Source organism: Dendropsophus ebraccatus, chromosome 3, assembly GCF_027789765.1.
Source record: "Dendropsophus ebraccatus isolate aDenEbr1 chromosome 3, aDenEbr1.pat, whole genome shotgun sequence".
Classification (NCBI taxonomy): domain Eukaryota; kingdom Metazoa; phylum Chordata; class Amphibia; order Anura; family Hylidae; genus Dendropsophus; species Dendropsophus ebraccatus.
The window spans coordinates 113,858,128-113,873,129 of record NC_091456.1 but is presented as its reverse complement, the minus strand read 5'-3'; the positions used below and the strand labels follow the sequence as shown (position 1 = coordinate 113,873,129).

The 15,002-nt window shown below is 42.6% G+C and overlaps 1 protein-coding gene across 1 annotated transcript in view; it reads right to left on the bottom strand.

Annotated features, from left to right (window-relative positions):
- The window catches only part of ATP8B3 (ATPase phospholipid transporting 8B3), a 317,397-nt gene that overhangs the window by 234,313 nt on the left and 68,082 nt on the right, over positions 1-15,002 (bottom strand). Inside the window, exons 5-6 of the mRNA XM_069963518.1 lie at positions 7,931-8,029; positions 5,938-5,999 (exon numbers count right to left, since the gene is read on the bottom strand). Of these exons, the coding sequence (XP_069819619.1) occupies positions 5,938-5,999; positions 7,931-8,029 (161 nt within the window). The remainder of the gene's footprint in view (positions 1-5,937; positions 6,000-7,930; positions 8,030-15,002) is intronic.

Here is a 15,002-nt window from a genome sequence, read left to right as displayed (position 1 = left end):
GGCATTGAATTGGCCCTGCACACATTAAAAATCTTTCACTGTCAGGAACGTATATATGTTCATGCTGCATGGGGCATTAGCAGCATAAATGTATGTAGCAGTATGGCTGGAGTGAAGTGGTTAAAGATTAAATGAAAACTTATTGTGTTGTGGTCACTATTACCTAGGCGACCCTACCTCCCACACACACACACACCACACACACAGACCTCAACCAATAGGCCAGACAGAAGGTAAATAGGCCCTCATTGTTGGTTCCTGTATTTTTTGGGAGAGAGAACTGTTCTTTCTTCCCTGTAAAAAAAAAGTCTGCTTCCTTTGCTGGAGCTGCAGGTTTCTGTTTTCCAGTTTATATTGGAATAGTTAAAGCCCCCATAATAATGACTTCTTTCTGCTTTTGTGCCTAATCTTTTTGTTTTATTTTTAGATTTTTTACTTCTTTCACAATACTTGGAAACTTATAACTCGCAGCTATAAGTATTTTGTTATTCTTCCTCTCTCCCGTTATTTCCACCCAAAGAGGCCACATATTATCATTGCATGATGACAGAATGGGTTTAGGCAGGATTTTACACATAGGCAGACCCCTCCCACTTCCTTATTTTTACAATCAATTTTGAACAGGCTATAGCCCTCCCCACGATGTTATATTCTGATCGCGGATCGATAAAAGTGGGTGGGGCCATGATCGCAGGGCCTATGTAGCACACTGGGGAAAGGGGGGGGGGATGGAATGCTCAGTGAGCTCCACACTTTAAGGCTGGGTTCACACACAGTATATTTGAGGCAGTATTTGGTCCTCATGGTAACCTAAACCAGGAGTGGATTGAAAACACAGAAAGGATCTGTTCACACAATGGTGAAATTGAGTGGATGGCCGCCATATAATGGTAAATAACTCCCATTATTTCAATATAACAGCCGTTGTTTTAAAATAACAGCAAATATTTGCCATAAAATGACGGCCATCCACTCAATTACAACATTATGTGAACATAGCCTTTCTGTGTTTTCAATCCACTCCTGGTTTTGGTTGCCATGAGGACCAAATACTGCCTCAAATATACTGTGTGTGAACCTAGCCTAAGAGTGGGTTAGGCTGCACAGCTCCAATAGCTTCACTGCTCCTACAATGAAGCAAGGAGCTGTGAGGGCCACCCACTGCCTGGGGAAGAGAACACAGACTGCCCCCCTCCTGCACCACTGCCTGGAGGAGAGGAGAACTGCCCTGCATGTTTCAGGTAAGGGAAAGGCCCCCCCGCGGGGTGAAGGGGGCGGGGCCTCGTGTGTGGGGTCATCTACTAGTCTCTGAAAAGTATCTTAATCTGTACAACAACAAGGCAAAGGATAGCCGGCACTATAGCCTGGAGCTGAACCCTCTGGCAAACAGGTAGCGACTGGGGATATGCTCCGCGGTGCTAGACATCAATCGACATCAGATAGAGGTTAAAGATTTTATTTGTTGCAGAACTATTTCAGTGGTCTATGTAATCTTCTGCGATTGCGGAAGATTCTACATAGGCAAAACAAAGCAGGCGCTTCATACCTGTATTAGAGAACACTTTTATTCCCTAAGAACTGGCCCTGGTGCACCAAGATTTATTAGCCACATGAATGAAGTACATGGTAGTAATTTGTCAGCGATTAAGTTTGCAGGGATTGAGAGGGTTAAGGCTAAAACAGGAGAGGAAAGCCACCGCCTTCTGATGAAGGCTGACATAAAATGGATCTTACGTACTGAGGCGGAGGGTCCGGGTGGCCTCAATGATAGAATAGACCGTAGCTTTTTGATATGAGTATATGTCCAATTGTTTTTATATGATTTTAATGTTGTTATAAATGCGATCACATGTTCACATACGTCACTTTGTTTAGCATATTTAGATGGGTTGACGTAACGATGGGGGAGGGGTCCATTGAAGCTCAGTAGCGCGAAACAAGCCTGTTACCCGCACTCAGCTGGCGTCTGTTCTATGATGTCCGCACACTCATAAGAATAAAAGAAGTTGTCATCTTTGCCGGTGAGTGCAGTTTTTAATTTTTTCTTCTTGCAATTGTATCTTAATCTGTATCATGCATTATACAGGACTCCCACCCCCCTCTTAATGTACTGTTCAGGCCCTAGCGAACAGTATACAGTATATGAGTATACAGTATATCCTGTATAATACAGTACTCCCCCCCCCCCCGCTCCATGTACTTTTCAGGGCTTGGTGCCCATATATGCAGAGGGGTGGGGGTTCTTTATGGGCAACAGGCTCTGAATAGTACATGAAGAAGGAGGGTACTGTATCATACAGGATCCCCCTCTATGTATACTGTTCACTAGGGCCTGAAGGTTACATTGGGAAAGGGAGGGGTGGTACCCCAGCTTTCCCAGCATCTTGTAGGCAGTATAATAGGGTCAACCAGCTTACCCACCCTATGCTTAGTATAATCAGGGTCACCCAGCTTTCCCAGGATCCTGTACTCAGTATGATGGAGGTCACGCAGCTTTCCCAGGATTCTGTACTCAGTATGATAGAGGTCACTCAGCTTTCCCAGCATCCTGTAGTCTGTATGATGGAGGTCACCCAGTTTTCCACCATCTTGCAGTCAGTATGATGGAAGTCACCCAGCTTTCCACCATCTTGTAGTCAGTATGATGGAGGTCACCCAGCTATCCCAGCATCTTGTAGTCAGTATGATGGAGGTCATCCAGCTTTCCCAGCATCTTCTTGTTAGTATGATGGGGGTAACCCAGCTTTCCCAGCATCTTGTATAACAGGGTCATCCAGCTTACCCAGCCTATAGTTGGAATGATCAGGGTCACCCAGCTTTCCCAGAATCCTGTACTCAGTATGATGGAGGTCACCCAGCTTTCCCAAGATCCTGTACTCAGTATGATGGAGGTCACTCAGCTTTCCCAGCATCCTATAGTCCATATGATGGAGTTCACTCAGCTTTCCCAGCATCCTGTAGTCCATATGATTGAGGTCACCCAGCTTTCCACCATCTTGTAGCCAGTATGTTGGAGGTCACCCAGCTTTCCCAGCATCTTGTAGTCAGTATGATAGCGGTCACCCAGCTTTCCCAGCATCTTGTAGTCAGTGTGATGGAGGTCACCCAGCTTTTCCAGCATCCTGTAGTCCGTATTATGGAGGTCACCCAGCTTTCCACCATCTTGTAGTCAGTATGATGGAGATCACCCAGCTTTCCCAGCATTTTGTAGTCAGTATGATGAAGGTCACCCAGCTTTCCCAGCATCTTGTAGTCAGTATGATAGCGGTCATCCAGCTTTCACAGCATCTTATACTAAGTATGGAGGTCACCAAGCTTTCCTAGCCTCCTGTATTGTTTGGGGAGCAGAAAAGCAGGCAAAGTTAGGAACCTGGGAAAGCTGGATAACACTTTCTGATACAAGGGTAATATTCTGGGGACCTGATACTGGGGTGTGTATTATACTAAGGACCTGATACTGGGGTCTGTAATGCTCACTCTGTATTGTCCTAATTGTAAGGTCCGTACAATGAGAACAATATAGGAAAAATTCTGCCCCCCCAAACCGTTGACAAGCCACACCCCGCAAACCACACCCCTAATAGGCCACACCCACAAATCCCACCTACAAAAAGCCTGTAACCAACAGAGAAGTCGGCTCAGTTCTCCATTTATCCAAACCCCTCTATCCTACACCAGCTTTTAAGCCAATTGTTTACCTCCCAAATCTCCCGCTGCCTCTTTGGTGTAGTACATGGTACAGGTAATATTTTGGAAAATATTACCTTGTAGATCATTGTACTATGCTTTCTGTCTAAGTTTTCGAAATCATTTTTTGGGACCCTTCACCAAACTCTAACTTGAACCATGACTGGTCTTTGATAACATCTCCCAGTTATCTGTCACCCCGATTCGTAATGTGTTGAACTTGATCGCCAGGTAGGCAACACACTGTTCAACGATCCTGATCTTTGTGACAGATTACCCTGTCTTTAGGCTAGTTTCCCTATGTGTAGCATATTCTACTAGCATTCGAAATACAAAGTATTACTTGCACTTTAAATTAGCCATTAACCTCTATGGAAAAGCGCAATGCTGCAGTTGTAACCCCAAACTGTTACTCTTTAGCATGCAGATTTAGTTGTGTGAGATCCTACCCTTAGGGCATGCTTACATGTTAATTAAGCTGGGTTCACACTATGTATTTCACACTATGTATATTTGAGGCTGTATTTGGTCCTCATGTCAGGTCCTCATAGCAACCAAAACCAGGAATGGATTGAAAACACAGAAAGGCTCTGTCCACACAATGTTGAAATTGAGTGGATGGCCGCCATATAACAGTAAATAACTTCCATTATTTCAATACAACAGCCGTTGTTTTAAAATAACAGCAAATATTTGCCATTAAATGACGGCCATCCACTCAATTACAACATTATGTGAACAGATCCTTTCTGTGTTTTAAAACCACTCCTTGTTTTGGTTGCTATACAGCCTCAAACATACAGCCTCAAATATACGTAGTGTGAACATAGCCTTTAAAGGTTTTAAATAACCCCTTCACATCAGCAATACGTATATATACATTCTTGCTGCACATACCCAGGGCAGTAGGATAGTATATATATATATATGCACAAGCCAAAAAGACAGAAATGGCTGCACATCGCACCCATGGCTGACACGAAAGCTTATTCAGCTACATTTAAAACCAACATCAGAAGTTAGTATATAATTTGGCCAAACCATATTGCCTCATGTACCACGTGCAGGTCTTCTGATACACATGAGTCCCTAACCAAAAAGTATATATATATATGTTACTGACTGTAATGGGCTGTACGGGCATATAAGTGTGTCTGGGGCGAGAGATAATGACTATCCCGCAGCTGCCTGTCATTAACCCCTTAAACGCTGTGATCTAAGCGATTGCAGCGTTTAAGGAAGTCAGTGACAAGACAAGCTCCTGTCACTGACTGATCAGAACCCTTGCAGCATCTATTGATTGCATGTTTTAAAGTGAATAAAAGTGTAATTAAAAAAAGTTTTTAAAAGTAATTAAAAAAACCTTATAACCCGCTCCTCCCAATAAATGTTTAAAATACCTCCTTGCCCATTATAAAAATATTTAAAAATAAACATATTACATATAGTAGTGTAAGGAATATTAGATCTATTAAAATGTAACATTATTGTTCCCACACGGTGAACGACGTAAACGAAAAAAAAAAACACCAGGATTGCAGATTTTTTTAAATTATATATGTGAAAAAAATCAATAAAAAGCGATCAAAATTTTTCTTTTACACCAATATGATATTAATAAAAATTAGAGATCATGGCGCAAAAAACGATACTTCAACCAGCCCTGTAGGTGGAAAAATAAAAGTGCTATGGCTCTTAGAAGCCGGGGAGGAACATTGCATTAATTTGACCCAGACATCCGTGCATCAATGGGCTCAGTCATGAAGGGGTTAAAGAGGAACTAACAACAGGATAGACAAAACCCTATTGCGTACAAGAGGAAGGTATGTCCGTTAAATTCTCCCTCTGCGCCGTTCCTGTGCGGTTAGAAGTGTAATCCTTGATCTGGAGCACTGTTAGGAGCACTGTCCGTCCCAAAGTGCGGCCAGCCTTCCCCTTCTTATGATAATCAATGTAGCAGTTGGGCCAGATTGGCGCTCTGGGGGTGGGGCAGTGCTCCTAACAGTCCTCCGAACCAAGGATTACACTGCTAACAGCATGGGAATGGTGCTGAGGAGGAAGGAAGCAGACATACCTTTCTCTACGGTACCCCGTGCCCAATAGGGGGCTGTCCGCAAGTTAGATTTGTCTAACCTGCTGATAGTTCCCCTTTAAGAAAATACCTTTTTACTTTATATTTAATTTAGCTTTACCAAAGACATACCAATAATATTATTAAATGCATATTTCACTAATAAAAAAGCCACCAACCTTTTTGCTTTTAGGATTTCACATGGTCTGTTGTTTATAGCTTTGTCACTTCTGTGCCGTGCCTAGAAAGTAGAAAAAGATTAAAGGATAAATGTCAGCTAGAAAAGACCTCCTAAACTGCTTGCATGGCTAAATATTTATGTTAACAAAGCATACCTTTATTGCAGGTGGCCGCATTCACCTACAAAAATGCTTTTCAACAAATTTGGTTATCCAATTTATGCACAATGTTGGCTGATCATGCCAACCGCTGCTGACTTGATTGGGCAGCCCGAACTATCTAAGGATAGTTTGGGATTCCCCCCCCCCCCCCCCCCCCCCCCCCCCCCCCCGATCCCTGTCTGTGTGTGTAATAGCATAGGCAACAATCTGGAAATGAGGGGGAAGCAAGTGCTGACAGGTTGGCGCTCACTTACCCCAGATTATAGAGCTGCGTAATACTACCTTTTGGGGGGATAAGAGACTGCACACTTTTTAGGGGAGAAGGGCAGAGGAGGAGGATGGACACATTGGAAGTAAAGGGCACAGGTGGAAAACTAAAAATAAAACATGTCTACTGCTTTTACATAACAAATTAAATTATAATCACTGTGCTGAACTCACTGCTTGTACATAGACAGCCAGGCTATCATTAGGGGATCTCTGTCCTTTCTCTTCTAAGACATGGTCAACTTCTAAAACATATATTTTTTTTAACTACTACCACTTTGGCACAATAGAAACTATCTTTCTGAAAAAAAAAAAAAAACTGTTGCCACAATGCAAGATCCATAATATTGGATTTTGGATCTCTTTCATGTTTTTTCTTAGTTGTGTTTTACATAACATTTTATTATTTGTGGGGAATATAATGCATTTTTATTATTGGGGGAGAGTAAGGGGATATGTTTTATTTTACTTTTTTTTTTTTTTTACTTTTACACTACTGTACATTACTGTACACTAGTGTAACACTTATCAGTGATCTGCTGATCAGTGATACAAAACACTGCAATACTACTGTAGTGTATTTTATGTAGTCTATGTCAGCAATGAGCTGACAGGCCTTCTACACAGCCATGTGTAATCCCTCAGCGCTGAACCTCTGATCACATGAGTACCGCCCTCCACACACACATACAGACTACCCGGAGCAGAGGATAGTTACTACCCCTGGGTAGTTACAGGGGGAGATCAGCTGTCATATTGACAGCCGATCCCCCGCGATACTGGAGCTTCAGCAAGGCAGAGCCTTCGATACATATGCTGTAAAAGGGCGTATGTATCGGAATAAAGCCCATTAGTGACCGCCATGAAAAGTCATATTGGCGATCAGTAATGAGTTATTTACATTGTACATTTACATTATCATTGTAATCATACTGAACATAGATAACAAGTCAATTTCACCACAGGACAAATGGCGTGCTGTCACGTTACCGACTCTTTCAGTTCACAGGTTGGCTGAGCAACTGCCTGGTCAGCCAGTAACTCTGAGCGGGCAAACACTCAGCCAGGTACGTGATGTTGCAGCTGGGAGAGCTGCAGGTCACCAGTGGCTATGATTGGGCCCCCTGGAGCAGCGTTATGAGGCATGAGGATGGGTAAGTTAACATTGTTTATTATTTTCCCACATCTTTCTGCCTATCTATATTTTTTCACTTTTGTTAAAGACATATGTTTGTTAGGCTCAACCAACCAATCACGCAAGCTACAGACTGTGAAGTGGTGGCCCGCAATCAGGAATTCCCAGCATCATGTATCCCTATGATGCCGTGAGCTCAAAACCTGTTCAAGTCTTCCCACTATTGTACTGACACAGCCACACGGCTGTTATGCTGATGACAATACATGATATTGGGAGTTCCTGATTCCGGGCCGCCTCAATGTTCGTAGCTTCCTTGATTCATAGAGTGTATGAATGTGGCCTTAGATGCTGACACGTACTCCTAAAAATATATCTAGATGCCACTATTTTTATGGTAAGATACTGTATTAAAATTATAGTACTTACAATGTCATCACGAAGGTCTTTGATCCCTCTTATAATGAACAGAAAAAGCAAAGGTAGCATTATAGCAAACCATGGCAGTGTAGAAATAGCAGGAACAGTCTGGAAGTAATATACAAATAAAAAAATTTATCCGTTTGCAATATGAAATAAATGTTTTTTCCTTTTCAGGATTTTTTTTTTTTAAATCAGAAAAACTACCAATTATTATATCTAAGTTCTATGAGGTGCAGTGGCAGCTAATGTAATTAGAGGACTGCCAGACTACAGTGTCTCCTAGATCAAGGAATAATAATCATCAAATTCTGGTTAGAGCCAATAGGTATTTTACAGCAAGAATGGTTTTTATATGTATTATATTTAGGGATGAGCGAACTTTTGAAAAGTTCGGTTTGGTTCAATCCGGCGAACTTTCGTGAAGTTCGGATTTGTACGAACCGAACCTAAAACTAACCTTGCTATAATGGCTGAATAATTGCAGCTACAATAGTGGGAGTCTGATAGGGTATAGTTTTGTTTAGTTGCAGTTGCTATTACAAAAAAAGTGGAAAAATAGTGAAAAAAAATTGCCGGCAATAATACCACAAGTAATGGTTAATGTTGAATAAAACTAATTTTCATTCCAAAAAAGCTATTTTTGTTGTTCAATAGCTTAATTAAAACGAATCAATGTTTTTGCAATTAAATATACTGTTAATAAAAAAATATATAAATAAATGTGTAAAATAAGTAGGCTCTCTAGAAGTTGGTGGAATAGTGTGAATGTAGTTCTTATATAGTCAGACAGATAGGGCCACATGTATCATCCGGCGAACGGATGATTTTCGGCGGAAAGTGATGATTTGCGTATTTTTTTATACGCAAATGGCCGATCTGCGAATAAAATATTCGCAAATCGGCACTTTCCGCCGAGTACACCAGGGGGCAGAAAGGGGGCGTGTAGTGGGCGGAACGGAGGGCGCGGACTCAAGAGTCCACGCGATTTACCATCTGTTCCGCCCAAATGTACGCCGAAAACCTACTCCAGTCCTCAGCTGGCGTAGGTTTTCGGCGGTGCGCACCGGCGCGCACGGGATTTATGTAGAGGCAGTCCGCCTCTACATAAATCCCCGTAGCGCCGGAGCTGCGGGGGCATTTATAAGTCCGGCGTAAAAAACGCCGGACTTAATAAATGCCCCCCATAATGTGGAAGAGGGCGTAACTGTACGTCCTCGTGTGGGTGGGGGAGTGCAGGCGGCGACTCCGCTCTTAACCGCCGCGGTCCCGGGTGAGGCATGTAGTCCGGGACCGCCGCTATTAGCGGGCACGGTCCGATCGCCATGCCCGCTAATTAAGTCTTCAGATGAAGCTGTCAAAGTTGACAGCTGCATCTGAAGCCTTACTGCAGCTGTTCCCTGGTGGTCTAGTGGGGAGATGATTGCGCATATGTGACTTTTTGGTCGATTTTTTTTTACAATATTTCTGGATTTGATGCGACCAAAAATGCGCAATTTTGCCCTTTGGTGTTTTTTTTTAAGCTTACGCCATTTACCGTGTGAGATAAGGAATGTGATAAATAGTTCAGGGGATTACGCACGCGGCTATAACAAACATGTTTATTTATTTATTTATAACTTAGGAAAACATGGACGTGCAACATGCTGTCTCCATTCGGTGTAATGTTATCTAGGAGGTGGGACGTGAGAAGGACTGTAGGCAGAAGGTTGTGGAGGTTCAGCATGTGTATTGAAAGGCATCCAATGTAAGATCTGTCTATGCATACATGTCCATTTCCTTGCAGACGCCTGAGAAGTCATGGGATGTTGCGCTAATGTCATGATTGTTACTGAGTTTTGTGTGTAACTTGGAATGTGAAAAATGGAATAAAAACATATTTAAAAAAAAAACAAAAACAAAAAACCTAATATTGTCTCAAATATCTATTCATATATATCTCAATTTATTCTTTATATAAGCTGTTTAGAGAACCTTTTTCACCCTTGGGGTATAGGGTACCAAGGTTAACCTCGACTAGTTATAGGCAGTAGAACTCACACTACTCTTTTTTCTGCTTTCATAGCTATTCAATATCTACCAAATACGAGCAAAATATTAGCTATATGAACTTGGGATAACCAATCATCCTATTTTATCGGATATCTGTGCAAAGGGCCCTGCACAGCAGCATAATTTGGCTCTATATCTATGCGAGTTCCATCTGCTAAGAATGGTTCCATTATATGAACCTATATAAAAGCGAGTTCTTTTTGCAGCAAATGTTTGCAATATATGAACTTAGCAATTTTAGGCATTGTTTTATTGTTAATATGTTTTTAATTGTGTTTTTATTTTTCTGGTATTCAGCTGTATATTAAATAATCAATTGTATTCCACATTATCTGTCTGACTATATACAGTAAGAACTACATTCACACTATTCCACCAACTTCTAGAGAGCCTACTTATTTTACACATTTATTTATATATTTTTTTTATTAACACTATATTTAATTGCAAAAACATTGATTAGTTTTAATTAAGCTATTGAACAACGAAAATAGCTTTTTTAGAACGAATTTTTTTTTTATTATTTAGATATTAACCATTACTTGGTGAGTTTTATTGTCGGGGATCGCTAACCCTGGTAATACCGATTCCTGTAATACCGCTTCCCTGCCTTCCCAGATGCATTCCAGGAGTATTTACATCACTTTATAAAGATGTCTTGGACTTGTCTATTCTGTGATTTTATTTGTTATTTTAACCAGATTCGTTACGAACTTTCTCAAAGCTCGGTTCGGTGGTTCAATACAGTTCAGTTTGCTCAGCCCTAATTATAATATTAACCTTGTGTATTTTACACCCACACAGGAACTGAAACAGAACCAGTGTGTGAGATGTTATAACAACCCAGTTGGAGCTGCATTGTCATTAGCCCCTTCATGAACATACAGTTGGCCATTGGTGTAGGAAGAGATAGGGGTGCACAACAGGTGGCCAGATGGTAGGTGCTTCTCACAGATGGGTATTCACCCAAATACACTGTAATAGAAGACTCCATAGCACTCTTAAAAAGTTTGACGGCGTGCAAAGGGCAAGGCCAGGTATACATACAAAGTCTAGCACCTCTCTGTTAAAAATACAACAAAAGCTTTTTAGGCAACTGTCGACTGTTTTGACCCTAGCCAGGGTCTTTTTCACCGTAGCAGTGGCAATCGATGACAGGGAGCGCTCTTGGAGCTGTCCTGGGGTGTATCAAGCTTTTGATACGCTGATGTAGGCTGGGATATGGGGCATGACAGCCGTGAAGCCCTGCCCACCAACAGTAACATGCAATTTTGAAGGGGGAGACCACCAAGAAATCTCTTATACAGTACGAATGAAATGTCCACAATATAAGCTTAAGAATGGAGCTGAGGTGCCTATATGGAAATGGGGTGACAATATCACTTTAAGCTTCATTCACTTAACTTAAATGGAACTAAGTTGCAAAACCTCATCCAAACTGGAGAAAAAAGTTGTGCTGTCTCTGGAAGAAGGTGGCCATGTTTTATAACGCTTCATAACCCCTTTAATGACAGGCAGCTGCATGATCATGGCTGCCTGACATTATCTCCGGCTCCAAGGACACTAATATGTGAGGGGCCCTGCACACATTAAAACCCCTTTACAGCAGGAATGTATACCTTCCTACTGCACCGGGCATCAGCAATAGGAACGTATGTGTATGTATTGCTGATGTGAAGGCCTTCAAAGACCACTGCATTACATATAAAATTATAAGAGCTAGTATAATTCTTATACACTGTGCACTGTCAAGTAGGTATACATTTTCCTTCGTTTAATGTAGATTCCATACAAATTTGTAAATAACATTAAGCAAAGGCCTTACTCAAGAAAAAAAAAACAGCCGTGAAGTCTGGGCCACTAAGCGACTCAGTTTCATGCAATTTCTGCTCACAGCCTATAGTCAGGGGAAATTTGTCTCTAGCAACTAGACCAGAACAAACAATTCTTTCATCTAAAGTAATAAATTTGAAGTGATCACTTAAAAAAAAAAATGAATTTATATACTCTGTACAACTATCTGTGTTTTTTGTTTTTCTGGTATCTCATCCACTCAAGAACTACTGCTTAGAGCATAACGGCATTACAATCTTTGGCTAGGATGACATAACGTCTTTTTTTGGCCATCAGTGGCCGCTTTTTTAGCCAGCAGTAATTTCACATCCTATATTGTAACCCCTTGACAGGGGTCTCCAAACTACAGCCCTCCAGCTGCTGCAATACTACATTTCCCATCATGCCTGGACACAGTGGCGTAGCTACCATAGAGGCAGGGTAGGCATTTGCTATGGGGCCCACGCAGGAGGGGGGTCCAGGGGAGAAGTAAAGAGCATGTGTCCTTTTGCTCAACTCCTTATGTACTGCAGTGTGTAAGTGACCCAATGTTTACTTACATGCTGCAACACAAAAAAAGGGTTAACAAGCAGAAGACAGATCTCTGCTTCACTGCACTGATAACCTCTGACCTTTGTTCTCCAGCTGCGCAATCAAGTAGGAAAATGTGCAGGGGTAAGGGGTTATCAGTGCACCAGCAGTAAAGCATTATATATATATCTATATATATCTATATATATCTATATATATCTATATATATATATATATATATATATAATGATTTGTGTTGTGCGTAGGGGAGGGGGCCCCTTAAAATTTTTTTGCTATGGGGCCCCATGAATGCTATGCCTCTGCCTGGACAGCCAAATCCAAAGCTTAAGGTCATGGGTCTCCAAACTGCGGCCCTCCAGCTGTGGCAAAACTACATTTCCCATCATAATCAGTTCATAGATAGAAAAAAGTCGGCACTACTACGGCTTCTATCGCATGGGTAGCTATGCCAGCAACGTATATAGCAAATGTTTACTCATACATCCACCTTCTCATGTGGTGCAGCAATCGGATAAAGTTCAGTGGTAACTTATAACGTGCTAGGCAAGAAATAGAAAAAATTCCGAGTGCACTCACCGGTGGGTATAGACAAAGTATCCTTTATTCGCGCATATGAGCGCAGTGTAGATTCACGGGGAGAGGGAGAGGGGGACGCCAACACCTTCCACCTGGTGGAAGGTGTTGGCGTCCCCCTCTCCCTCTCCCCGTGAATCTACACTGCGCTCATATGCGCGAATAAAGGATACTTTGTCTATACCCACCGGTGAGTGCACTCGGAATTTTTTCTATTTCTTGCCTAGCACGTTACATTTCCCATCATGTCTGGACAGCCAAATCCAAAGCTTTAGCTCATGGGTCTCCAAACTGCGGCCCATGTAGTTGGAAAACTACATTTTTCATCATGCCTCAACAGCCAAATCCAAAGGTTTAGCTGTCCAGGCATGATGGGAGTTGTAGTTTCACAACAGCTGGAGGGCCGCAGTTTGGAGACCCATGCTTTAGCTGTCCAGGCAGGATAAGAATTGTGGTTTTGCAACAGCTGGAGGGAAGTTGGGGATCCATACCCTAGGCGACCTAGGGTGTACAGGTACGCCCTGGCCGATTTTAGGTGAAAAACTTTAACTGTTTTAAGAGTCACAATAGGGCCGTTCTGTTAAAGGGGTTGTCCGGCGCTAAAAAATTATTCACAGAATAACACACATTACAAAGTTATACAACTTTGTAATGTATGTTATGTCTGTGAATGGCCCCCTTCCCCGTGTCCCATCACCCCCACCCGTGTACCCGGAAGTGTGGTGCGCTATACATACCTGTCACGTGCCGACCACGGTCTCCGATCCTCAGCAGTGACGTCTTCTTCGGGCGGAAGGCGGATCTTCCAGAGTGCCGGCCGCCCTCTGCAGCGTCATCCGAAGCTCAGCCGCGATTGGCTGAGCATAACTGTGCTCAGCCAATCGCGGCTGAGCGGCTGATGATGCGGCTGATGACGCTGCAGAGGGCGGCCGGCACTCGGGAAGATCCGCCGTCCACCCGAAGAAGACGTCACTGCTGAGGATCGGAGACCGTGGTCGGCACGTGACATGTGAGTATAGCGCACCACACTTCCGGGTACACGAGTGAGGGTGGTGGGACACGGGGAAGGGGGCCATTCACAGACATAACACACATTACAAAGTTGTATAACTTTGTAATGTGTGTTATTCTGTGAATAATTTTTTAGCGACGGACAATCCCTTTAATAATTCATTGGAAAAAAAAATCATAAAAAAAAAATAAAAGAAAATCTGTGTAAATGTGCATATTGTTGTGTTCAGACTGACCTATAGAATAACATGTCATGTCACTTTTACCGTAAAGTGCATTATATAGGCACGGGAAAACCGAAAGGGTGCTGGGGGTAGAAGGCTACTTGTTGGCTACTGCTGGACCTTAACTGGCATCCATGTTGACTAGTGGTGTGCCTGCCCTTGCCTCCTTGTTGCTGGGCCTTAACTGGCATCCATGTTGACTACTGGTGTGCCTGCCCTTGCCTCCTTGTTGCTGGGACTTAACTGGCATCCATGTTGACTACTGGAGTGCCTGCCCTTGCCTCCTTGTTGCTGGGCCTTAACTGGCATCCATGTTGATCACTGATGGGCCTGCCCTTGCTTCCTTGTTGCCTACTGCTGGGCCTTAACTGGCATCCATGTTGACTACTGGTTTTGGACAACACAGATTATTGGGTGTTCACCCTCCTGGACCCTCGGTACAAACCGAACTTTTCCACTGTCATTCCTGCCGAGGAACGCAGTATAAGGCTGGGTTCACACTACGTATATTTCAGGCAGTATTTGGTCCTCAAGTCAGGTCCTCATAGCAACCAAAACCAGGAGTGGATTGAAAACACAGAAAGGCTCTGTTCACACAATGTTGAAATTGAGTGGATGGCCGTCATATAACGGTAAATAACTGCCATTATTTCAATATAACAGCTGTTGTTTTAAAATAACAGCAAATATTTGCCATTAACCCCTTAAGGACCGGGCCTGAAATGGCCTTAAGGACCGGAGCAAATTTTATGAATTTGACCAGTGTCACTTTATTCATTAATAACTTCGGGATGCTTTTACCTATCCGGCTGATTCTGAGATTGTTTTCTCGTGAC